Source organism: Helicoverpa armigera, chromosome 2 (genome assembly GCF_030705265.1).
Source record: "Helicoverpa armigera isolate CAAS_96S chromosome 2, ASM3070526v1, whole genome shotgun sequence".
Lineage (NCBI taxonomy): Eukaryota > Metazoa > Arthropoda > Insecta > Lepidoptera > Noctuidae > Helicoverpa > Helicoverpa armigera.
Window position 1 is genome coordinate 4,967,829 of NC_087121.1, and position 26,203 is coordinate 4,994,031.

At 35.3% G+C, this 26,203-nt stretch overlaps 2 protein-coding genes across 12 annotated transcripts in view; one reads left to right on the forward strand and one right to left on the reverse strand.

The window, feature by feature from the left end:
- LOC110376460 (G protein-activated inward rectifier potassium channel 3) overlaps positions 1-1,619 on the forward strand; it is a 43,763-nt gene extending 42,144 nt beyond the window's left edge. For all 4 annotated transcript variants that reach the window (XM_021334943.3, XM_021334952.3, XM_021334960.3 and 1 more), the window contains one exon: positions 97-1,619. In XM_021334943.3, the coding sequence (XP_021190618.3) occupies positions 97-175 (79 nt within the window). In that variant the 3' untranslated portion in view covers positions 176-1,619. The remainder of the gene's footprint in view (positions 1-96) is intronic.
- LOC110376475 (G protein-activated inward rectifier potassium channel 3) lies at positions 542-25,884 on the reverse strand. 8 transcript variants are annotated; one of them, XM_021334972.3, is made up of 4 exons: positions 25,710-25,884; positions 19,363-19,801; positions 8,394-9,451; positions 542-2,509 (listed from the first exon to the last, which is right to left on the reverse strand). In XM_021334972.3, exons 2-4 carry the CDS (start codon positions 19,662-19,664, stop codon positions 2,235-2,237), a joined length of 1,635 nt encoding a protein of 544 aa, XP_021190647.1. In that variant the 5' UTR covers positions 19,665-19,801; positions 25,710-25,884; the 3' UTR covers positions 542-2,234. The 8 variants fall into 8 exon arrangements, with proteins under 8 accessions (XP_021190647.1, XP_063894257.1, XP_063894261.1 ...); XM_064038187.1 differs by lacking the exons at positions 19,363-19,801; positions 25,710-25,884 and adding exons at positions 9,732-9,990; positions 18,405-18,630; XM_064038191.1 differs by lacking the exons at positions 19,363-19,801; positions 25,710-25,884 and adding exons at positions 9,732-10,112; positions 18,405-18,630.
- Positions 25,885-26,203: the final 319 nt, after the last annotated feature.

A 26,203-nucleotide genomic window follows, 5' to 3' on the forward strand; every position in this document is an offset into this window, starting at 1 on the left:
CGTTATAGTGTTATAAGAAATCTTGACTGATCCTGAGCTCAAAACTGACGATTTCAATCTACCAACCATGCTTATGTTTATCTCCTTAACTTCCAGATCCCCAAGTGAGAACAACATAACGAAGCCGCCAGTGATCCCCATCCTGGTGACGTCACCTGCTCCCGAGCCCGCCTGACCCCCGCTGCGCGAACACAACCCGCCAGCCGTCGCCTCCGGGGCCGCGCGCCTTAGGAAGCCGCACGTCACCTTCTCTCCCCACACACACAGCATCGAGAACTTACATCTACAAGGTGAATAGTACGAACTTTACTGTAGAAAATATAGTCTGACATTTTTATAATTCTGTATTAAAAAATTCAAAGTACCCAAATCTCGGTAGTGGTTGATGAGTGGACTGGTAAAATCTATCTAAGCTATGTGCTTCTCAATGCAATTTTATATGTATTGTGTATATTTATAATCTGTGATTCACTTTGTAATACCAGTGTTCAAAATTGCGTACTTAAGGGTAGAAAAAAATAAAAAATAAAAGTCGTGCCAATAATGTTAAAGTTTTAATCGTTTTGTAACTTTGAGGTGCTTATTGTTATAAGATTGTAAACATGTACTTAGTATTACCGTTTGTGCCAAGTCCTGTTAAATTATAGGAACAGATTTATTTTGTAACAGACAACAATTTTCTACTCAACCGTCTACTTCATCAAAACATCGATGTACCAGATAGGGTTGTATTTAGACCAAGTATTTATTTAGATAATTTAGTGAACGTAGAGTGGAGACCAAACTTATAGAAGTTAAATGACATGAAGCTTTAAAATCTTAGTTAGTCATGTCTCCACAGTTTGTGTAAGAATACGAAAATGTAGGAGTTTCACTTTTCTATCGACAGTCAGACTAGAGATAGAATAAGTTCTATTTTTAAGAAATATTTATATTTCCAATGACGAATTTAATTCAAAATTGATGCAGAGATGGCCCCTGCTTGAATTAAAATGATGTTAATTATAATTTTAATTATCATTGTATGACAAAATTCCAAAGAGAATGTTATTAAATGAACTTAAGCTTGTGCTTTCGGATTAAATCCAAAAACTATGTTAATAGTGCAAAATATTATACTTAAGTATTGAAATTGTATCTTGCTACCTACGTAACGAGTTGTGAATGTACAAGTAGCTTACTACCTAACGCTTTTATACATTAAAAATATCGTACAAAGTACTGTTATATGTACAACAAATATGTGATATATTTGGATACTTAATACTTAAATTATTCGGACAAAAGTACTTAGAACTTGGCTGTGCACTGCCATGCACGGCCCACATTGTTATCGACACATTTTCTTTGTGTAATTAGACTAGCTAATTTAAATTTAAGTGTTAGTTTATAGCTAATGCTTGCAATATGTACTGATTATAATATTTAATTATTATAAAACAATAACAACTCTATTATTAAAGTGATATAAACAAATCATAGTATTATTGTATACGTTGAGATGTTATGGAATTCAGGGGCCTTGTGCGGCGCGGGCGCTGCCGTTTTTTAAATTAGCCGAATGCTTTGTCTTATCCTGATAGAATATCGGAATAAACAAATATAGTTGCTAGTTTAAACAATACACGAGTTTTATTTCCCCCTCTACACATCTTATTGTTAATTGGCACTGGTTTTGATGTAATTATTATTAACCGCATTCGCATTTACATAGTGCTGTAGATTGCGATCATGCGTGGTAGGCGTGACAGTATTGGCAAAAGTTTAAATAAAATCTAGTGTAGCTACTCGATAAGAGATGGCGCTGTACTCACATTGATTTATACCAATATGACTGAATTTTGTAGATCATTTATTAACAACGACACTGTTAATAATAACAAAAGCATAAAAATAATTAGAAAATACGTATGTATATACGTACACAATTTTTACAAAATATGGCCTAGGAACTACGGAGGAAATATTTCTAGATTTTTCCAAGAGGTCGCTGTACTACTTATATTAATATATACTTATACTCTATAATTAGCACATTTGTTTTCCTATATAGCTATAGGTACTGATGCCGTTATCGGCACTATAATACTGAAACACATTTGCATTACAGCATAATAAAATATCGAACATTCTCGTCTCATTGTAGATAAGCAGAGATTGATCGATCATGGAATACTAGGTCGATTTTGGCTTAAGTAGATACGAATTCATACACAACTATTTTTAGAAATAATTCAAACTTTATCTTTCTTTTTCTTGCCGCGTTTCTTTTTTGTTTCTTCTTCACTGGATGAAGAAGATTCTTCAGTGGGACTGCTGAAGTAGTTCGGAGGATACTTGATTGATGATGGTCGTCTTGTCAAGCTGGTTCGTCGTAAGGCGTCCATCACGAGTCGATCTGCCATGTTCACGAGCGGGGAATTTGCAGCGAAAGGCGGTAAGATTGCCGAATTGATGGATTCTCGTAGATTCACTTCACCTGGTAAGGGAGAACTGGTTGCCATGTAACCTGGAATGGATACGGAGGTTTGATTAAAGATTTGAACGGAATATGTTTATCATCGAATAGGTGAAGTCAAGTGTAGAACAAGGATTAAAGAAGGAACAAGATTGTTAAAATGGATGTAGATTTGCGAAAATGGTGTTTAGCTTTGAATCAGCTACAAAATCAATTTGTATGATCCTGGTAGAACTATAATCAATAGAGAAAATAGGAGAGAAGAAGCATGAGCAGATTTACAGATGAACCATGAGTTCAAGAAAAACAGGTTTAAAAGTCAATTGGAAGACGGATTACCTGTATCCATTTTTTTCTAAGGTAAAATGAATAATTGATGATGCTCATCAATTAATCAAAATAAGTTGTTTAAAAATATTTTTCTCCCTAGATGTTTTGCTATAGGTACTTATAAGTAACATTCATGGTTTTTGCATTTGAGCCTTTAATTATCAATTAGAGCTCGTGAATCAATTGTTCTTACTTCATTTGTTTCCAATTCTTATTCATTTCAAGGAATTAACGTCCTTCCAAGGATTTTGGGTTAAATTATAGCCAACTAGTAGATCCTGCCCACCCTTTGATTGAAATTATGTTGGTGTTAAAACATAGTTTGGCAGTAACTGATCGATCGCTTGAACGTCAGTTTTCTTAATATAACATATTCACAAGCAATTTTCACGTTACATTTTAAGTAAAGAATCGTTTTCAGAAAATGGGGTGTTTATGTTGACGGTGGATATGGGCCTTAGGCAGATAACGGGAGTTTGTTTGTTATAAATAATTAGGTTCAAGGAACACATTCTATAATTAACAGGCAACTCACGTCTGCGATTTTCCCGTCTTCTTTTTCCTTAATTAGTACTCAATTAAGAAGAAGGTGTGTATCGGATAATCAGTGATTTCATTTACTTTCTTAGTAATCACACATGTAGGAATTCTAGAAAGAGGTACCTACTCTATGTAAACGACAAATATATACACCATGACTTTTTAAACTTATTTATCCTTTATTTGATGGGACTTACTATACTATCCATCCAACATCATATAAAATTGTGAAAATTCTTAGTAACAGTTGGAAGACTCAATTTTATCGCACACTTTCAATACCCACCTGAAGCACTTCTAACACCAAGGTGCACCACACCTGGATGTAGCGTGACGTCACAGCGCTCTGACATCACAAAACAATTTCAACAAACACGATAAGCAGGCGATTATCTTATAACGAGACAGGACAAACACAAGCGGACCTTCAGGGCGTGATGTTCTATCATTGTATGCGTGATCAATGTCAGTCGAAAGTAAACTGGATTATTAGAGGATCTAAAAATTTTGGTTGTAATTTGTAGCTCTTGGCAATTGTTGTTTGATTTCCTTTAAATAGATTGAAGTACACTTCAATCCTACAGGACTGTAGATAATGCTTATACAAAATGTTATTTGGAAAGCACAATAATAAGTTCCCAAACTGCAGTTTTCAAAGAGGCTTTACATATTCTTCGATTGTGGCATAAGAATAGAGTAGAAGAAAAAAGGAGAGTTTGTAATTAGTTTTTTTAATATTAATTTACTGAATATTTTTCATCACGTTACCACGTCTAAATCATGTGCCTGTGTGCCTAACTCAACCGCGTTTGAACAAGATAGTTCGCATATAATGATAGAATTTCTAAGGTATCATAAATCAAACACAAATCAACGTCACAACATAAATAATTATTCATTCAATATTTACATAAAACAACACAAAACGTGACAAAACATGCGTTTAAATTGTAACAACTACATACAAGTATATTGAACAAAGATGTAATTACAATACACACTAATTATGCACAGTTTTCTTACAAGACAGCCTACGATTTACTTTTCTTGCCTAATAATTGACATTAGCACAATTTTAACAATAGACTACCTACTCGCAAAAGTTGTATCGTAACAGGGCCCTAACTATCACATTCTAGGCCATAATATTGAAGCAGGAATTACAATTAACTTACATCTAAAAAAATATAATAAAATTGCACTTTTTACTACTGGAATGTTTCAATAAATGACAATAACACAACCTGCAAGAATTCTGCTCCAAATAATTTTGTTGATTTACTCTTAAAGCTGACTAGTGGCACTGGGTTACTTGTAAAACATTATAAACAAATACTTATCCGTATTATTAACCAGATCTTTGTTTTCATGATTCTAGACTCTTATCGTACATAATAATCTCTTACTTATACATAATACCCAACGTAAGCTCTTGATTGAAATTCAGATCTTTACATAACACTTATTGAGTCCTTGCATACAATACTTTATATCAGGCATATCCTCAACTTTACTCTTAAATATTAATATAATCTAAATAATAAAATTACTCTCAGATAAAACCTCGTTACTCGATTTCGACGATTGTGGATTATAATAGGCTACGACGCGTAGCGGAACATTTTCGTACTTCGAATTCCGACTGTCCCTTTCTAACGTCAAGTCTTCGGGGTGTATTATGTATCACAACAGTTATTCGTTTATCTATGGCTTAATTATAGAGTGACGGTAAAGTCGCCGTCGTTGTGCTCTGCTTTGGGCTCGTGAGGCTCGCGATCTGGCATCTTCAGCATCAGGTGCGGGTCCACGCTCTCTGTGCGACATCACAAACACACCCACAGTTACACACACATACAAACATTGTATTTCAATGTGCAAGAGACACACAGTGCAGACATTATGTTTAGTAGGTAGAGATTCTAAGACTATTTTAGTCATGAGCAGAGAGAAGAATATAAATATCAGTTATTACTCTTAATGATACTATGGCACTTGTAGAAATTGACAGTCTCATTTTAGATGCTGATATTACAGATACTTAATCTAAGCGTAAAATATTTAACAGCGACTAAATTATTTAGTCTGTAAAATATGTCCAATAATTCAAGGTATATTTCTATTAAAGCTGTTAAAAATTCTGTAAATATTTTACACTTAACCTATTTAAAAGTAGTACGAAAATACACCAGACAAGGTAAGATGCGTTTTAAGGTCAGCCGTAAATGTTTTTGTTGATAAGAGGTGCAAACAGAGACATCTACGTATCGTATCAATCTTTGTACATCATCAACTTACAATCTTACACTAAATTAGTAACAATGAAAATCTTAACATCTTTGGTTACACACATTTGGTTGATGAGAAAGCATGACTAGAATTAAGAAGAATAGAGAAACAGATATTACACAGCTGTTTTACACATATTCAATTAGTAAATTACTATGATTCATAAGTCTAATTATAGGTGAAAAACATTTTTATAGTCGGTTTTACCAAACCACAAGGATTAATGACGATTTCCTTGATTGATTACCTTATTTACTTATACGAGTACATAGTGATGTCAAACACGACCAACTAAAGAGTCGATGACACAAAAGATAAATAATAAGTCGTTTAACGACGCATCTAATTCATAGAAATTCTAAGTGCAATGGAACGAAAGAAATAACTGACTAATAACACCGTTAAAAAATATTAAAATTCTGTCAAAACGAATGCAGGCCGCCATCTTGCCATAATTCAAATTGAGTGTTCCAAATGACCGTTAAGCTAATCATCTTAATCGATCGACAAAACAAATGTATCCTGTATCAAAAAGGGGCAACAAATTGGCAAAATGGTACATCCTGCTGAGATTTGATAATAACATGGTTCCGACGAGTAACGGCCGAGGTGACGGGTGTAGGAAAACCAAAGGAGTTCTGAAGACCACACAAATATCAGTTGCGCTGACAGAAGTCACATTACTATGCGAGGGGCAATGGAATTGCTCGACAATCATCTGAGACGAGCTACAGAATATCGAACGTATCAAAGATGGGGCTGTGATGTAGGCATAAATACGTCGTGTGAAAATTTCTAATGCTGATAATATTATTTGTGAAATATAAAACTCAATTTAGCTTGAAAATTATCCTATGCCATGAACAAATTCAATATAAATATCTATAGGTATATGTACCTCTACGTACGTGACTCATAAAGCTTCCTATTGAACGCTTATTGACAATAAGGTATTCCGACTGACGTCAAAATGCAAATGATTGGGTTATAGCACCTATTTAAAGTTTATTAGTGTTATGTTTAAACACAATTGTTTAGAACCACGTACGAAACAAGTAATTTAAGTAAATGATACTCGGAATAACTGTTCACACGTTCAGTGCTAAGTAGGAACTTGTGATCTTATTTGCTGTTGCTAATTACAATAACTACCTACGTCTGTTGGTTGAGGTTACGCAGGAATTATTGTAAATTGTGAATAACATATTCTTTTCATCATATATATTTTCTAAAACCCAGTTAGGGGTAGCTTTACAAGTTACCTATTGAATCAGAACTGTACCTTGATCTTTCTTTCCTTTTCAGAATTAGGTACATCTACAACTACATCATTTTCATTTACTCTTTTAAATAATTTCAGGGTCTTATTTTCACTGCTTTCGATTTTTACCATACAGAAGGAAAATTTATTTTTAGCGACTTAGCATATTTTCCTGATTTAAAATTTTCCAATGGTTTTTCTTAGAACTTTATCCATAAGTAGTACCTTTACTCATTATTTTCTTTAAGGAAATCGCTTAAGATCAAAGTCTACATTAACACATGAATAAAATAAAGTTCCTACAACTTTTCATCCTACGCTTTGAATGCTCATGTGTATAAATTAAATGAAGCTGAAATAAAATATCGATATGATATGTCACGACACGACCTTACCCACCTATGTATATTAAATGCATCACTTATTCACACCTGAAGTAAAGTTACATACAAAAGTATATAGGTAACACAGTCATATTACATATGTGTAAGAGGTATTTACCTATGTGTTATGCTTCTAGTATTCTAATATATCACCATTGTATGTGATATGTGACACGCTTCACAAGCGATCACGAGAACTAACCAGCCATAAATATTAACGATATTATAATACATAATATACATATCCTTTACTTTTCATACGCTATATAGGAAGTATATTTCTGAGGAATCTTGTGTGAAAGCTTTCGGAGAATTTTTACTAATTAATTACGATAATTCAGAATGTGTTTTCATAAACATGTTAATGTCATCATTAGCTGATTGATTTCCAATGTTTTTACTCTATATCTTGTTTACTTTTACCTAAGGAAGAATCCATTAACAGGAAAGCATTAAAATAATAAACATTAATAGGGTTTAAAGAACTAATTACGTACTTTGTGTGTCACAATCACAAACAAATCCTTTTCAACTATAAATTAGACATTATCTCGAGCGACGGGAGCTGTCTGTTGACCAGAGATAAACAATAATATTGCTAATATCATATCTCATACAATGCTCTCGTAAAGGAAATATTGTAAGTGCAAGAAACTTGCATCTGCACCATTTATAGCATATGTACATGTTGTATTGTAATTATCGTTTAAATATAAATTACATTATGTAGGTCGACTTGAATGTTTCCAAACAAAGAAAGAAACCTATCAACAAATAATTAAATGTGATTTATAACATGAGACAGATACAATTATAGGTGTGTAGAAAAGCTCTTTGAAATTAATGTAGTCCTTTTGAAAGAAAGTTTTACAGAATGGATGTATGTTAATATATTCTATTGAACCTCCTAAATGTACCCAAACGACATCACTTCTTCAGAAAATCATATTCTTTTAGACTTAAAAAATATTAAAATAAAGCCTACTTACAATGTATGTATTGTATATGCACAATCTTTGGAATTTCCTGTTACAGTCAAGATAGAAAGAAAAGCTTTGTTAGTTAACATGAGGCACAAATAACCATTTACCACCACCACATCTAAGGCCAGATTTAACTCGAAAAAGGAACTCACCGATCGATCTACGATCACCCTGGCTGCCGTAGAACTCGTCCAGCTCCTTCGCCGAGCACAGCGGGGTGTCCACCTGCATCGTCTCCTCGAACTTGGAGTAGTCCACCTCGTACCCCTGACGCTCACGGTTGTACGTCACCAGCGGGACAAACCTGTGTCCCCACATTATTTCACTAGTCGTGTAACTGGAGCGCGCCTGGGTCGTCTGACCAGTAGATTCTATTGTCCCCTCCAAAATAACCACAATCTCGAACCTTTCTTGCAATACATCAGCGGCTGATACTCCGTAGAACGGACTGTCAGCATTGATTTTATGGACCATCGTTATCGGCCAAATGAAGAAAAGATTACTGTCACATCCATCCGCGTTTAACTCAAGCTCCGTTTGGTAATGAGACAGTACTTCGCCTTCCTTTGTCGTTCTTGATCGTATCAGCTGGGCTCGCACACTGGCTCCTATAATGTGTGACTTCCTCAAGTCGCCCACTCTAAACATTAAGCTCAGCTCACCGTCTCGCTGGCACACTACGGCATACTTGGAGAACAAAAGTGTTTGCGTCCTGTGCTTGGGCCGCGTCATTTTAGCGAACACTATACCGACCATGAAAGCTTGAATCATCACACCCACAATACTTTGAAGACACATAATGAATATCGCCTCAGGACATTCTTCCGTGGTCGTACGTGAACCGTAACCGATCGTGTGTTGTGTTTCAATACTGAACAAGAAGCAGGAGGTGAAGTCGTAAATGTTAAACACACACGGCTTCCAATTAGATCCTTCCTGCATGGGTGGGAGATGGTCCAGCTCTAAGTCTCCGTGTGTGAAAGCTATTAGCCACCAGATCAATGCAAATCCGAGCCAGGATAAGATGAATGAGAGTGTGAATACTAGCAGCGTCCATCGCCATTGAGCGTCCACGAGCGTCGTGAACATATCCTGAAGGAACCTCAGCCGCCGCTGCGAGATCTTGGACTTGAGAATGTTGCATTCTCCGTTTTTGAGAATAGCTCGTCGTCTTGTTCTTCTTGTCGCACCATGTCTGTGAGATCGGCTCCTAAAACCAAATATCCCACTTTAATAATTTGATAATTGACGTTGCACTGTAATTAACCTAGTACCATCTATTCGGTACAGTCCTGGAAGTGTGAATGCCTAGTTCACACTTGCATCGCCTCGGTGCGGCTACGACCTTCATCAATGTTAATACCGGTAATGTATTCCCACTAACATAGAGAATAGGCTTTCTAATTAACATAAATCGTTTCTAATAATCACGACATTAAACATAGAGTGGACATTAGGACGCAAATAAACGGACAAAAGCGACACAGTACGGGATAGTATCTGTCGGAGACGGCACGGGGTGACGGGCGTCGACGAACCTCTTGCTGCCTGTTGTGGGGTAGTAGACGCCAGGCGAGAGGTTGCCATTGGCTGGCACGGGCTTCACTTTGAGCCAGTCGTCGGGGAGCAGCTGCGACTCCTCGCGACACGTGGGGGACTCGGGGTCGGCGTGCATGGCTGGTGCGGCGTCGTGCGCTCGACTCACTGGCAGCGGACCGTCTGCGCCACCATCCCTCAGTGGGCAGCCTCCTGAAGCATCGCGCGCGATAATGTCTCGGTCACGACTGACTCTCTCGTGCCCGCCCGCACAACGACGCGCTAAACGTTGTATAATTGTATCGCGAGATTCTATATCGGAAATTATCAGCTTGCTACGGAAAACAAATTTTAGTTAGTGTCTGCGTTGACGTTATCAGACCTACAGGATGATATTTTGATAGTTGAGTTCTCTCTTTACTGGAGGCTTGGCTCTAAAAATCCTACGAAGATTTCAGGTTCATGAGTTTTAGGCAAATGGTTTTACTAACGTTTCCTGCGTATGGATTACTTTTGCAACTAGCTCATCATTGTCACCGTATTTCCTTTTATACTGTGTGACAGTTTATGATATAAGATTACGGAGATTGTGACATAAAGTAATGAAATCCAAACAGAGCACAAGCCACTGACTGTGGTTATTAGCGTCATTAGAGATGCGCAGGCAACGAGTTAATATTTACTGGTAATAATAATTATTTATGTCCATTTGTTCGTCATTCGTTTGCATGGCCACCACGACATTTATTTTAATATTATACTTCAATATTTTCGATCAGTTATTGTAACGTACGTAAATCATGAACATTGTCCTTTAAATAGGTAATTGTTGAAACGCACCGCCTTCATAAGGTGTTTTAAAATTGCATCCAAATGCATGCATCTGGAAGTGTCGTGATTTTTTTCCATTAGGGGTAATTGAATTATAATTTAAATTTTTGTAGCAACTACTAATAGCTTGCAATGTAGATAATTACCAGTATTCACTATGTAGGTTTTCACAATATTTCATGCTATCTACAGTTTAAAGAAACATTTCTTTTGCATTGCAGCTGGTGACCCAGTTTCGATATCGGTCAAAGGATTTAGATTGTCAGGTTCTGAAGCGTATGAACAGTTTCAAGTATGTACATTTAGGCCTTGTCAATCTTGTCACGTGGTATAGGTTTAACCTCTAAAGAAAATTCATCAATTGCAAAAGTGTTCCTACAGAATGTCTCAGTAATGATCAGAAACGGTTAAATTCTCTTCTTAACCAAGACCGCGTGAATCAAATATTCAGGAAATCGGTTTTTGGTTTGGAAATCAGATAGACCACGATAGCATCAAGTAGCATACGAAAAGGACTTTCAGAATGTCTCTCTGTCTCTGAAAATTAATATTAAACTACTTAGCTTCGGCCCGCGGCTTTACCTGAGTCGCAATGAAATTACATATATCCCACATGGGTAAAGAATACCATTAATGTTATTCTGATTTTTGATTGCTATGTTTGTTTGATTGCTATGCAAATTTCGTCAAAGTACATTCAGGAGATTTATGCGCAAAAGAGTATCAAACATACGTACACACAAGCGACACATAGATTTGCGTATATTAAATTCATTATCTTAGTTTTCGATCAAAATTCAAATAATAACAGATTAAAGTACGTAGATGTTGACAAGAATCCACGTAATCTTATTGCAATAAACAATAAAAGTAATGTTTTGTCACGTTTTTATTTTATTGTATTGACAACTGAAAATTACGACGACATTAATACGAGTGTATATTTAGTCAGTGTGTGACGAATGTTTTTCTTTTGGCAAGAGGGTTCAAGTGAGAGCATACTGCTCTTTTAAACTTTTGAGCTTACTGAATTATCCCTAAGGGAGTAATCTGTGATACTATTTTAAGATTATCTATTTTTTTTAATTATATTTGCTACATACATATTTACTGTATCCTCAGTCTAATCGTTCTGAAAACCATTACAGTTTTAGCATACAGGCATAAATCATAGGAATTCATATAAAATCGATCTTGTAAAAATACGCCAAATTCTAATACTTATAATTTCAAAACTATTTCCTCGACCTTCGTAATTATTTAATCGATCGAGTCATCAAGTCCATACTTTATCTTATAATTTAATCAATATACAAAATCTTAGATAAAGTTTTATTTAATGTACCGATCGCACTTGACAATGAGACATAATGTAAATCACGTATTGGGTGCTAGAGGTTACGAGCGCTACGGCCTACGCTGTAGTAAGCAAAAACGGAACGTAGCCATACACCCAATATGTTTGGGACAACTGAATTAAGGCATTATGGCACGGTTAATGATTTCATAATACTACTAATATATTAGAATACCACTAAAATGTATTAGCAGATTATAATATATTTTGTCAAAAATAAATGTGACGTTCAAAAAGCAGGCTGCATAAAACCAAAGACGATTGCTTTTGCAACGCCCTGTATTCTAAAGTAAGATGGCGGACACCCCAGCCTTTTCATTAAAATAGCTAATTTGACAGCGCGCAAATTGTAACATGCTAATACGCATCTTTTCCCAACACTAATTTGTTGATCATTTTCCGATCCAAGGCTACTGGAATTGTTAAATAATGATTAAAAGCTTGTTACAAATGGAGATGACTTTTTAACTTGACTGAAAATACTGAAATGACTATCGGCATTTGAATCTTCAACTTCAAAATTCAAATAAAACACTTTGTCTATTGTCTAATTTCTATTCTACTGCAAGACCTGACCCTATTGTTTAGAACAGTGTGTAAATACACAATACGTCCATATTTCCATATAAGAATAATACATAATTTCAGATGCTGTGCTACTATTAGTATCTACCTATACTATTGATCAGTGCATTAGGTCACAGTCTATGCATCCATTAAATCAGAAACACGTATAGATAACCTTTAAACGATGTTTTCTCCAAGTAATTGCTGCAATAAATCTCAAGTGACAATTAAAAGTTTAATGACTGTTACGATCTAGTACTCTGAATCCAATAGATCTAAAAATGCCTCCTCCATATTTTGCAATAGACCCAACCTTTTTAGAAGCCAAGCCTCTTTTATATAACAATGTTTATTTACACAAATTAATCACAATTACCATGTTCTGAATTTAAATCTGCGCACCGCCATCATTGATGACTGCTGTTTACGTCGTGATTTTAAGTAGAATTAATTCACACCACGCCTCCATGCAAACATTTCAACACGACACATTATCGAGTCGTAAATAACGACAAATTAGTCGTGATATTAAAATAAACACCTGTGTAGGTGACATTTGGTTATTTTTCCTGGGATGTGGCTGTTGCTGGCTGTTTGTGGCGCCAGTGGTCTATAATGTAATTGTCATTGTTGGTAATTGGGTTTTTACTTTTTACGTATTTAGAGCGCGTGACGATTCGGATCGTAGTGAAATCGGGTAAGAATTATTATGCTTAGTACCTAGTTTAATGTGTGATGAGCATTCGTTAAAGTCATCTCTTCTACTTTTATCGACAAAATAGACAATTAAAAAACATTATTTAAATCAAGGGTACATAGGCAAAGGTAAAATATAACTTGTCAATAAGAAAATTATTCAAAGCAGTCAATTTCTATTAAGCATTCAAAATGGACACATCTTTTTGTTCCTCATAACCAAGCAAGACGTTTGCGCTTAACCGTCGCGTGCTACAAGATTTTTCTAGCACCCCTGCATTTATTCACTTCAACACGGTTGCAACAATCATGCACTTGAATAGTTTGTACGTACGCGTGCGCGTGTCACTAGCTAAGTGTTAGGGTTATCGTCATAGACGTTAACTTGATATTTAAATAAACAACAACAATTTTCCGCTATGCTTCTGATGTCAACAACAGGGTAGAACTTAGAAACCAACCTACGTTACGAAACCTTAATTTAAATTGCTATAGGGAAGACCAAAAGGCAGGGCAGTGCAAAGGAGACAAAAAATGTGTTATTTTATTTGTGTTAGTTAGTCTAGTTTTGGATTTAGTGTTTACCCCGATAAAGCTTAACGAACAAAGAGACTTATATCGCATTAAAATATTGCAAACCATTTCTTCTCGCAGTTCGTCATTGACTTGATTATGGTATTTTATAGTGATAACAGGAGTATGATTTGTACCTGACCAAGGAGGCAGGTAACCCTATTCGCCCCAATCATCAAAACGATACGAGTGATTGCTAGCACGAGGCACTCACCTCCTACTTTATGTACTGGTTATGTAACACAGGTACCTATATAAAGTCGGAATCTTTATAGATGACAATACAGGACCCTTCGTAAACGTGTCCGTCTCACAGTAAGCCGGTTTTTACAGGAAGCAAAAGAATTATTATAAACAGATTTCCCAAACAGCCTAAAGCGTAACCCATGATCCTGGGCTAGACCATTCATAGAATTTCTGGCTTACACGAATCTTCTGTCTACGACTTAATCATTCAGGGGGTGTGTGTAGCTAAAAGTTGGTAAAACCAAAGATTAAACGGCTCTACACGTCATATTATTACGTTTACCATCGAAATATTTACTTAATACACTGGGCACACTTTTCGCTGTTTACCCAGACTCCATTTTGATTACTGTTAAACTAACCAAATAATAGTAAATCTTATTAAATAACAAGACTTGTGTGTAATTGTGACGTTTTTAATTTTAGTTGTAATTTGGATCTAAGATTTATGCTCAAGTCTTTAATTTAAGCCAGTCTTTTGATACAATCCGATTAAAATTATATTTCCTTTGGCGTTAACTGCTTAATGACAAAGTATGGAAAAGGCAAATAACAAAAATGTGATGAAGTTATGGTAGAAATAATAAATGTTAGACTTCAGTATTCTATTGGCTTGACATTAACATTAAATTCCATTATAGGTATTACGTTGCTTACAATATTATAAAGAAGCTTTAATAGATGAGGATTCAATATTACCTATGTATTGCAGCACCTACTGACAAAAATCGTAACGAAAGAGGCATATTTTTTTTATTGAATTGATATTTCCAATTTATTGGATTTGGTATCAAGACTAAAACAAAAAAAAACAAATCTACAACTATTGTTAGACTTCCTACTCAAATTCGCTGTTTATGAATTAATCTTACAATTTACTCTGTCAATGTTGTTGAAACGTCAGACCACAGCGACGTTTCAGTTCAAACAAAGATCATCGAATTAACTCAAATCTTATGTTTTACGATTGTTATATTTCATTTCTTGTTTAAATAATTCTTTGATAAACAGTGTTATTATTGTTCCAAGACTTATATAAGTACCAGGTTTTAGCTGTCGTAATTTTCAGTTGCGTCTTAAATTTTGGGGGTGTGTAACGCGTCTGTATTTTAGTTATTTCATAGCATTGTGATTATAAAATCTCTTTAGGCATTGATTATGTGTAGTAAAGCTACACATAATCAATGCCTAAAGAGATTTTCTAGGATCATTTTTACAGATTATCCCAGTACTAAATCAAAATATAATAATTTACAATAAAGTTACTGTACCAAAATAGTTCGACTTTGGATCAATCCGCGAAAAATATTTTCCAAAATACTTAACTGTTGCTTCTACAACAAATAGTTTACTGGGCTTGCGGTTAGACTGTGGTGGAGTACATATTTTCTAGAATTAATGATAACAATACAATGTGACAGCCTAGAGTATACAATATTAAAAAGAAATTTGCAAAATTTTTAGGTACGTACTATTGCACAATTTTTGCAATTTAGTTAGGTACCACGTTAGTGACAAAGAGAGCTCCTGCATAAGTCAAACCCGCACGGATTAATCGATCATAAGATTAAGCAACGTTTGTCACGGTCGATCCGTGGATGGGTGCTATTTAAACATCTTCGGCGGTCGTTACTGATATACCTCTTACCAAGGGTTATCGTAAGTATTGCCCGACTAACTGGGTAGAGGTGCTGAGATGGGCAGTCTCTGTACGTAAAATAATCGGCTGTATCTGACGAGAACGAGAAGCCGACACCAAGATAGTTGAAAAGACTAAGCAGATGATGACTTGAGTACGTTAACTATTATAAAATCTACAAGTTTAGCGATGGAAAGGTTTTTAGACGTCATTAATCAAGATTATCTAGACACGTATCACTGTTTGCAGATTTCGCTGGATTTTAGAAGATTAACCTATCAACCATAGGCTTTTCGTTGTCTACGGCTTTATTTGAAATCCTTGGACGCGCTGAAAGTGACCAAAATTGATACAGATAAGTTACTGAATCACCACATGTTCATTTTCTTTTAAGGTCCAACATTTAATATTAGTCTACGAAATTAAAAACGGCGTCGCTAAACATAATTTGTTACTACAGACTAACATTCAAAAAATTCATCAAAACCTTTTTTCAAAACAGTATATCTTATTGTTATTTGGTTACAGAATAAAAAGAGGTTTAATAGATGCATTCGGTTTTTTTTTTCTGCATTGGCTGAACTGGTATAAAAAAAAACAAAATGCCAGTAAGTTTTATTTTTAATTTATTTCTTTTTCTGTTGACAATATGGCAGTTTATGGTTTTTTGACGTAAAATAAGCCAGTGACTGGTGTTTTTCTTTGAATAAGGTTTTAAATCTTTAACTACAGAAGTCTTTCGGTTTACTAGTTTACTACACAGGAAAAATATTCAAATCAGTCATATTATATACGCTAAGTATTCAAATTAGTTAGCCACCTACAAGTAAGTATATAATTAACATGTGATTGAAAAATAAGGTAAAATCGAGAAAGAAAATAGGTAGAAGGAATTATTCAGTACATCTATGCTTTTTCCTGATTGCCTCAACATTTGAAGAATAATAGGTAGGTAATACTGTTAATTCGAAATAAAGGTAGGTTAATCGCTACCGATAAGTCGCTAATTCCTTTGATTAAAACAATAATTCACTTGTTAATTATATAATCCTGTCTTTCTCTTCGAGTATGAAATACACAGAGATAACACAATATTTGTATTTACTTATTTCTTACAGTTTCACCAGCAATTTCTGAAAAACTCGTCATCAATATAGGTGCTTAAGCCATTGTGTATTGGATCATCATGAACGATTTGTGAAAATTCTCTACCTTGTTAAACCATGGTAACATAGTCAAAAGTCATTGAAATTAAAATCAGTTACATTTCCCGCAATTCTAACGAAAGATAAATAATCATGAAAATACGTTGAAGCATTCTGCGTGCTTCATGTTTACGTCATTTCAAGGAACAGAAAATCAGAAATAACTTATGAACATACTTAAAGGTCTTATTTAAGATTAGGTAAGTAAAATTCGAAGAAATCCTGCCTTGCCACAGATAAGTAAAGATTACTTCACCTGGCGATTCATTCGCGGCAATATCAATAACAATGTCAAATAATTTGTCAAAATTATACGAATCGGCATTATCTTGTTTATGCTGCGCGAAGGATTACGAATTATTCTTACAGATAATCGTGCATTTTGGGTCTTTTATTACGGCTAATTGTCTGATTAGTCACTACCAATTTATATGTAACTAGACGTTTTGCCGTGGTTTCACCTGCGTCCCTTGGGAACTACTGTCCGTAACATAAAATATAGCCTCTGTTACTCGGGAAGAGTATAACTTTCCAACAGTGGAATAATTTTTCATTTTTTTTCAGTAGTTTCGCCTATTATTATCAATCAATCAGACAAACAATCATATGTCTTTGTAATATTAGTGTAGATTAGTCAGCATATAATGTACTTAAGTTATTTCATAGCTATGGCACCTAATGGTACCTATTATGGATTTCTACTTGTTTTCAGGAAATTTTATGAAACACCCAGATTGAATGATTCAACTTTTCGTACCTACATAAAAAGGTCTGTTGCCAATATCTTACTGCTAACGAGTGACGTTAATCCCTGCATTTATTCCTACAATTGCAATGAAGATTTGCCAAACTCCAAAGTGAATTTTCAAATAAATTCTTTATGAGTTTTCAAAATGTAAAATAGTGGTAACCAATTTACGAATGACGAACAAATGTGACATATGACAATTCAACATGGTCGGTAAACATTGGCTAATTAGCAAAGACAAGGTATTAACTTCGTATGATAAAACAAGGAAAGATAATAATACCAAATAGGTCAAGTACACAGAGGTTATATAATTTTACAGTGTGTCTTTGTGTGTTTAGTCCTTCATGATTGCTTATACTTTTTATTTGTTTTGAGTCATGCAGATTAGGGCCGGAAGTTAGGGTTTGCCTTAAGCTTATTAATAAATTACTAGAGCTGTGAATTTTGGATAATGAGCTGTCATTCAATTCTATTGTAGGTATGCATTAAGTGTATTTTTACAAACGATGTTTACAAATCATTCTTTATTGTTACTTCATCTCTTTAATTTTCTCTACAGTCTATTTTGCATTTGTAAATGATCTCTTATTTAATAAGTTAACACTCTTTATTTTTTTGTTATATTTCAATGATTTCAGAACTTAAATGGAATGACATAAGCGCCTACCCCTAGATTGGCTCTATATTTGCAATCCAGTCGACTCGTAAACTTCTATCAACGATTGTCTATGGAACCGCTGCCTTAAAACTACAGTAACATACCTTTTAGTGATTTATTAAGAAAATATAACACTTATTAGCACTTCAATGTTCTAACACTGTTTACGCCGACGACGCATTTTACACTGAAACCTTATAAATATCTCACGAACACCATGACTTTAAACATTGGGATAACACGAAAATTATTTAGAAAACGTTTTAAAATATGACACAATACGGTCGCAAATACACGCGCGAATAACTTATTGTACAAAACTATTTTGATAAGTCCAAGTTATTATCTTTACGATTAGATATCAGAGACTCAAGGATTGATTCACGGCGTACAACATGTACAAACAGCTGAGCTGGCGGCATTCACGATAATAATTGCAATTAGTGACAATATACAGTGATTAATGACCATTTATAAAGTAATGCATCTGTTGACCCAAAGAACTGAAAGTGTAAGGCTAAATGGTTACTTATCATTTTCATATTTATGAAGTTATTATAATTATAATAACAAGCAAATGAGGAAATTGTTAGCACCGTTTTCTATAGCATCTTGTTACAGGGATCATTAGTTACGGAATAGTTAGATAATGTGTAACGATAAGGCTCTTCGCCTAGATACATTCAACAGTCATTTTGAATTATAGTATCAACTCTATAGATGAACAAATTCCTTATGCCATGGAAGAGAAGTCTAAATTCTCCCTAACTAACCATATGGTTGACTTTCGCGAAAACAGTTGACTGACCAAAATGCATAAGTAGGTATCGCAATATGACGTAAGGCCCCCTAATACGTTAATCAGTATAAAAATGCGGACAAAGGAAATAGTGTTATCTCCAAGCCCATTACGTAGGTAGGTACTGCAAAACGATATTCCGGCACATTCTAGAGAAAAATATCACCTCTAAGCGGACACTTCCCAACTCTGGAGACATGTGCTATGTGTCAGTGGTAGGTAAATACAATATTTGACATTCATAGATTTTTGGAATACTTTACCTGCAAGTATCCTGTCGGTACACCGTGCTCTGTCCAATGGAGCTGCTGTATGTAGGTATCCTATGAAGACTGCTCGAGGGGTATATTTGCGGAGGCCTCAGGAACCCACTACTGCTCAGCCCTATGCCCAGCATAGGGGTGTCAACCACGGAACTATCGAACGCGCTCGTTTCATCCGTCTCTTCCTCAATAACTCCAGGCTTGTAGAATATCTTCCCAGCAGACAGCCCTGGTTTAGTTTTCCCATCTTTTTGTTCATCGTTCCGTGATTGCATTTCATAAGACGAAGCCGCTTCCGTCATTGTTTTAAGGTTAGTTATTGTCACAACAGTGTCCTCACATATTTTCTAATAGCAGGCATTTTAGTTAACGTGTCCTTAGACTTCATCATGTGTTTCGTTTTAATGGATTGGCGCTTCTTCTGCGTTTGTAGAGGTACCTGGCGAAGAAAACAAATGGTTTAAAAGAGATCCTATTTTAAAAGTAGCAAGCGCACAGTCCTCATTAAAACTGAGTCATTACAGAGTGGGCACATGGATACAAGAAGCGCTGAACTAACTTGAGTATACTTGTACATTACGTTATAGCCGTATAAAACGATATGTCCAATCTATAGATAGACATTTGTAAACCAAGCCTTGTTATCCTTTTTCATTAGGTATTTAAGATGGTTCTAATAAAATATGGGTTATCCAAACATAATCCTCATAGGTCGGTGTCTAAACACAAGAGTTCATAAGTGTCATGTCAAATTCAATTAGCTTGGCAACTGCGCTCTTAATTACCTGAAGAATACTGAGAACTCTATGATGTAACTGTTCACGGCCTATGTAGCACAGTGAGGCAAAATTGCATAATAGGTACCTTATATATTTAATGCTAACAAAAATTAGGTGACATTTTTTAACACGTTGTGGATCAAAACGAGGCTTCTACCGCCATCTGTTATCGAGTAGCAAAACTTGAGAGCGCATTATGCACAGCATTGATAGTACATTCATTATTAATGTGTAGGTATATCATGATTAATGAATTGTAAGGATTCGTAGAAATAAACAATGTCATTATTCTTATCTTAATGTTTGTGGATTTCTATTTTTTGCACGTACCTACCTAGTATTCAATGTCGCACAATGTTGCGCAGATTAAACAATAAATAAAAACAACTGAGAAGGTAAATTAGGTGTTTCAGAATCCCTTTCGAAATCCCTTACTATAATAGTTACTTTTTTCAAGCAATATTACGGGAATAGTGGCATTAACATGGACACGTTTCGTCCTTGCACTCATTAGGATGTGGTCGGTCACTTTACACGGTAAGTGCCAACTGTCGGATGTCTTTATCCCTCCCACAGGAACAGCACTTATTGCGGAAAACGTCGTAAAATAACATTCCGCATTTATCATGTTCCTCGCTACAAGGAAGGCTAGGAATTGATAATGATGTTTCTTTTATTGGTTCACGCGAACTTCTTTAGTTTTAGAGGATGCGAGATCCTTGAGCGAGTTCGGAACTCATTACCTGACAATGATGCGAAAATAGGCGAATTCCGCTATTATCTGGAGTTCACAAAACAACACAATATTGTGAGTCTTTTGAAGATTCCAGGATAATTTCGTATTTAGCAATACGATAGCAAATAAATGTGATGTAGGTTTGCGTTTGACCAAAGTCTGTGTTTAGTTTATGAATGCAGTTAATAGATTTTGCTGTTTATACCTACACACATAAATCTATTAAGACATTTTAATACATAGATAAATCATTTCCTTGTATCATTCAAGAGGTGTCTAGTTTTTCTACATGCAAATTACTGCCCTTTACATAAGCGATGACTCATGGTTTTTTGTATATTATTGTGCCCAAGATTAAAGTTCACGAAAAGCGTCATCGATCCATGACCTGACATCTTATAAACTGAGAAATATACGCCATTCAAAAGCGTGCCTTACGCCGGTAACTGACATACTACGAAATGTATACCTGTCCATTGATGAAGGTCGGTCTCAATTGCCACTGTGTGTTCGGTAATTAATAAAGTACCCTGTCCGTACCTTGGTCCATGTGCGTGGCGCTTACGCCCTTTTCAAACAGTCTTAGTTTGAACTGGTTACCGTAACTATGGTGCTGTATGAAAAGAGATGACTTTAAGGTCTTTTTTATGAAACTACGTCACATTATTAAAATGTGGAGAGTATGGTTTAGTTAAACGCCATTCATGATTACTTGCAATGTTACAAAGTCATGAATGACATCATTGAGCCAATCTCAAGCATGAGAGACTTAAGTAATTTCACTTTAAAATATTTGAAGCAGTCTTTTTAAAAGCAACATTAGATAGGACTTAACAGATATAAACACAAAAGAGCTGGTAGGTACTTAAGCTGTCTGTTAATTCTAGAACCAAATATGAAAATTGCAGCATTATTCGCAGACCGTAGGACCATCATAAAATAAAATTTACCGTCATCTAATACTGGCGTGTCTAGGTCTCTTGGCAAATATATGTATGTGCAGGCTATTAAGTAAAGTCTATGTGAAAATACAACTATGTTGAGGTTAATCACGTCGTAAAATTGTTGTGAGGTCCTTTATAATGTGAAGTCAGCTGACCGCCGCTGTATGACTAAATGAGATTTTGGATAAGGCCCAACGTTAACTGTCTATGTAAATATATTTTTGCCTCAAGAATTTTTGGAACTTGTTTAATATATTAGGTGATATCCCAAGCATGAATGAACAAAAGCTTAATATGGTCACCGTCTTAAATTATTTGCCTTATTGCAGAGAATACTGTTCATTGTCAAAACATTGTCTCCTTTTATTTGCAGTGTGAATCACTCCTGACTAATCACCAAAAAATGTCACACCTAACGAATGTTGGACTACATTATATTCGATATCCGTTTGCTTTGAGGTCCCACAGACTTTGCACAGCCAGTCATTGTGTGAACTAACTGTGCAAACACCACGAGGACCTAAGCATAATGTTCCATAAGTATCACTTAACGATAATAGTCCATAATGGCAAAATGGGTTGAACTAAACTCAGGATCCTTCACACGCCACAAACGATAAATGGTCGAATTGCAGTACATTGTGCTCTAATAATGAGTATTATGTATGTGCCGCCCATTATATGTTCAGCTGATCTTTTATTTAATAACAGGAAATTATGACAGCTATGACAAGAGAAAGCGTTATTGTTATGAGTTATGGGATGTTTATTTGTTTTGTAGGTAAAGGGCCTTGGATAAATTGTTTCGTTTTAGAGCGACATAGAAAAAAAACTGCACCTGTATAAAAAATTGATGACTGCTATTTTGTCCGTTTGTAGAACTTGTCAAGCTGTTTAACTAGCTCAGCTCTTTACACCAGAACAGTCCTTATCTATCTGTTAAAATAATTAAATCTAATACTTTGATAAATCCTAATGCTTGCGCAAATGTCACATAATATAAAATTAAATCCGTTTGATTAGGCCCGCTTAAATCTCATAAATGTCGTTATGAAATCTAATAAATAGCGACCGTCAATCAAGCAATCCTTTACGTCCACGTTCATTCATCACTTGTTAGGCTCTCGTCAATGCTGGCTGTTTAAGTCTGCAAGTAAACAATTAACCTAATAACGATTGATACTTGTTGTATGGAGGCGTTATACTCGCACAGGTGCAGGTGCGCCCTCATAGTGTAGCGGTTATGTTTTAAAATTTTATGGAATTGGAGGTTATAATTATTCATAAGTTTCAAATTGAGAACATACAAAAATGAATGTTGAAAGGTATCATTTCCCACTACAAAAAAGGAATGTCTGGGAGAGCTCCTGATAAAAAAGAAGTTGGATTGGTCACTATTGGATTTACATTTTTGTTTATTATTTAATCGTCGGTAATCGATCATTATTTTACTAAATCATGATCAAATAAATGCCCATGCAATTTTTATGCCATTACATTATGCAACTAGTGATATACTTTTTGTATGGGACCCTAACTAACATATAAACGTAGCAGATAGATGTACATTTTAGAAAGATTCAATAAGCATAGTAACTGCCAGTAGGTAACGATGTGGCCGATTTGCAGCCAGGAAGTTCTATATTGGGACAGAACTCTATTAAAGTAATTGTCATACAGATAGCATGGGTTAGCCAATCTCTGATTTGATTAGGCGAGTCTCCAAACATAGCCGGCTTATATAGCCAATATAAGAAGCCACATGAGCAATGAAATATGGACAAGTCTGGATTTGGATAGAGAAAAACCACATTGTTGCCTCCGTTTTTTGAAAGTCAACAGTCAAACTTTACACTCTACAAATCTGCAAAATAAGGAAGCTTTAGTTATGAGAAAGTTCATCTCCTGTCTACAGCTGTCTTCAGATTACCAAAAAGGCCAAAATACTATGACACAACAATAAAGTAGCAACTGTTAACTTGTCCGAACGTCTAGTTCAGCGCACCGGCTCAGCCCACGAATTAATAACGTCCACGTGATTCAACGTTAGACGAACGGCGCGTGCCTGACATCTCACCTACATGCTCCACTTACTTGCGCTAATCATACGCTGTGTTAATGTCACTGTATTATTTACAAGTTCACTTTTATTTGCTGTGGGAGTTGAGTTAAGCACGTAGCAGTTTTTAAGCTAGTCCTGCAAAATTACATTTTGCTTTGGAGGGAGCCGAACCGTCTGATTCGTCTTCTTCAAGCTTTCTGAGGGTAAAGGCTCTCTAAAGCATGGTGCAAATTAGTTCATTTGTCCCTTATTTACCAATAAAAAGTTTTGTTATACTCTGTTTTTCTGGTTTTCCCCAACACATTGTTTGCAGGATTTCTCTCAAACCCATTTTTATAAAACACTTTAACTAAGCGGCCAAAAATACTTTAATATTAATTACGTGGATAAAAGATTATGCATTGTGCTGAATTAATAAAGTAGCCGTCGTTTCTCATATGATTCAACTAAGCCTAATCTACTTCGAACACCACGACAAGACTCATGTGGCGTACAAATGACTGCATTTGGCACTTATTTCAACTCGAATATAAATCAATTGAATTGGACACAGACTTTCTTTTGAGTGATTCTCTTCGACTTACGTGGCCTGAATCTTCTATTCCAGAAGTGACAAAAGAGGTGATAATTCACGGGCATAGATCTAAGTACTGGCCCAATCTGGTAATTTAGTGCCAATACCACACTCTGATTACTTAGTTCATCTTTTTACCCTAACAAATAAAAGGACTCCATATAAGTTAAGTGCATTATTGAGTTTTTTTTCATCATCATAGAAAACCTAATGACATTAGTTGTGTGTTGATAAAACTTCTGTATTACCACTTCACGTGGATTTACTAAAGAAGATCAATGTAGAATACAGACCTGGTGATTCCGACACCGTACATATTTATGTTAAAAATATTGTCGTTTAAACAAATGCAAAACTTAGCAGACATACGAGAATGGACCCTGATCCTAATGAAGGTTGCTTGCAATCCAAATATCTCAGCTGTTTATATAATTACGTAAATGTCGTTAAATCTACTGCTAAATCACAGGTTCATTGATTATTTGATTATGCTAATCCATTCTATTTTGTACATGAGATAAGATTACCTCATAAGCTTTAAATATATTAACAGATTTAATTGATTGGGATTCCTTTGTATCTTAGGCAGGTATATAAAATTAGTACCACCATATATAGTAAAACCTTTTTAACAATGCCCAAAGATGTGATAGTTCATCATTATTTGACAAGAATCAGCTGATAAATCAACTCAATACTTAATTGTTGTACGTTGTTTTAATATTTGAATTTCAAATGAGACTCGCGCAGCATTTGCAGCAAAACCAGATATTCTGTGCTTTTAATAAAAAAAATATTATGCGAGTATCACCTTGAAAATGCGCAACATTTGATAGAATATTTCCTCTTTGTATACAAATTTTATGTGACGTTGGCGCCAAACCTGTTGTTATCTTGATTTGGTTTACAAAGTTTGATTTGTACTTAGTTAAAAACAGCAATTTTCAATTTGTTAAACGAAATAAACAAACAGGCGTTAAACGAAGCTGTAAACGCAATGTTAGATTTAAAAGGTACAAATGCATCAACAATGTTTATCTTGTGTTTAATCAGCAACGAATCTCCATAAAGTTGTCAAAGAGTAAAAATGGGGAAGTTCATTATGTACAGTATCAGAAATAAATTCTCCAGCATGGTCAACGATTTCAGAATACACTAACAACCCTAAGGACTATTCTTTTTAAGTCTCAATCCAATGTCCCAATATTCGTGAGTGTCAAAAACATTTACGTCTCTTCGTCTCAAAACTTACCGCGCATATTAAACTGGTACATTTTCAGAGCTTTTCATTACACTTGCAACTTTCACAAATACTATCAATACTATCACATACGCTGGCAACATCGATATTTTCGGGGCGGGGTTTAGCTAGGGTTGTCACTGATACGTTCTGCGTGTGCGCTTCGAACGCCGGGAGAGCGTGAACTGGCCTGCTAGCAGCATGTATACCTCGTTGGTACCTAGTCCAATTGTGAACCGCGATTATTTAACTGTCCACGCGTTCGGAAACAATTGACTGCGTTAGCTTTTAGTGTATGCAGATAAGATTTTGCATGGCCAGTTTTGTTTTATCTAGCATCCTTTTATGGTAAAACCTGTGTCAGCCAATATAGGAGGAAAATTAACTTCGTTATACCTTCGTGGATGTTTGTCTTTTTAAACTTTTCAGTCACCTTGGATGATAATTTTAATGGTCCATCAGTGTTATACCTGCATTTTTTAGCACCTGCTTGAACCCAACATTGT

What these genes read in the sequence shown, in the direction of transcription:
- LOC110376475 (XM_021334972.3), bottom strand. Translation starts at nt 19,664, where the DNA reads ATGACGGAAGCGGCTTCGTCTTATGAAATGCAATCACGGAACGATGAA. An exon ending in TACCGACAGGATACTTGCAG is followed by an intron (nt 9,452 to 19,362) that starts GTAAAGTATTCC and finishes ATTTGGTTTTAG; the next exon opens with GAGCCGATCTCACAGACATG. An exon ending in GGGTGATCGTAGATCGATCG is followed by an intron (nt 2,510 to 8,393) that starts GTGAGTTCCTTT and finishes TATCCATTCCAG; the next exon opens with GTTACATGGCAACCAGTTCT.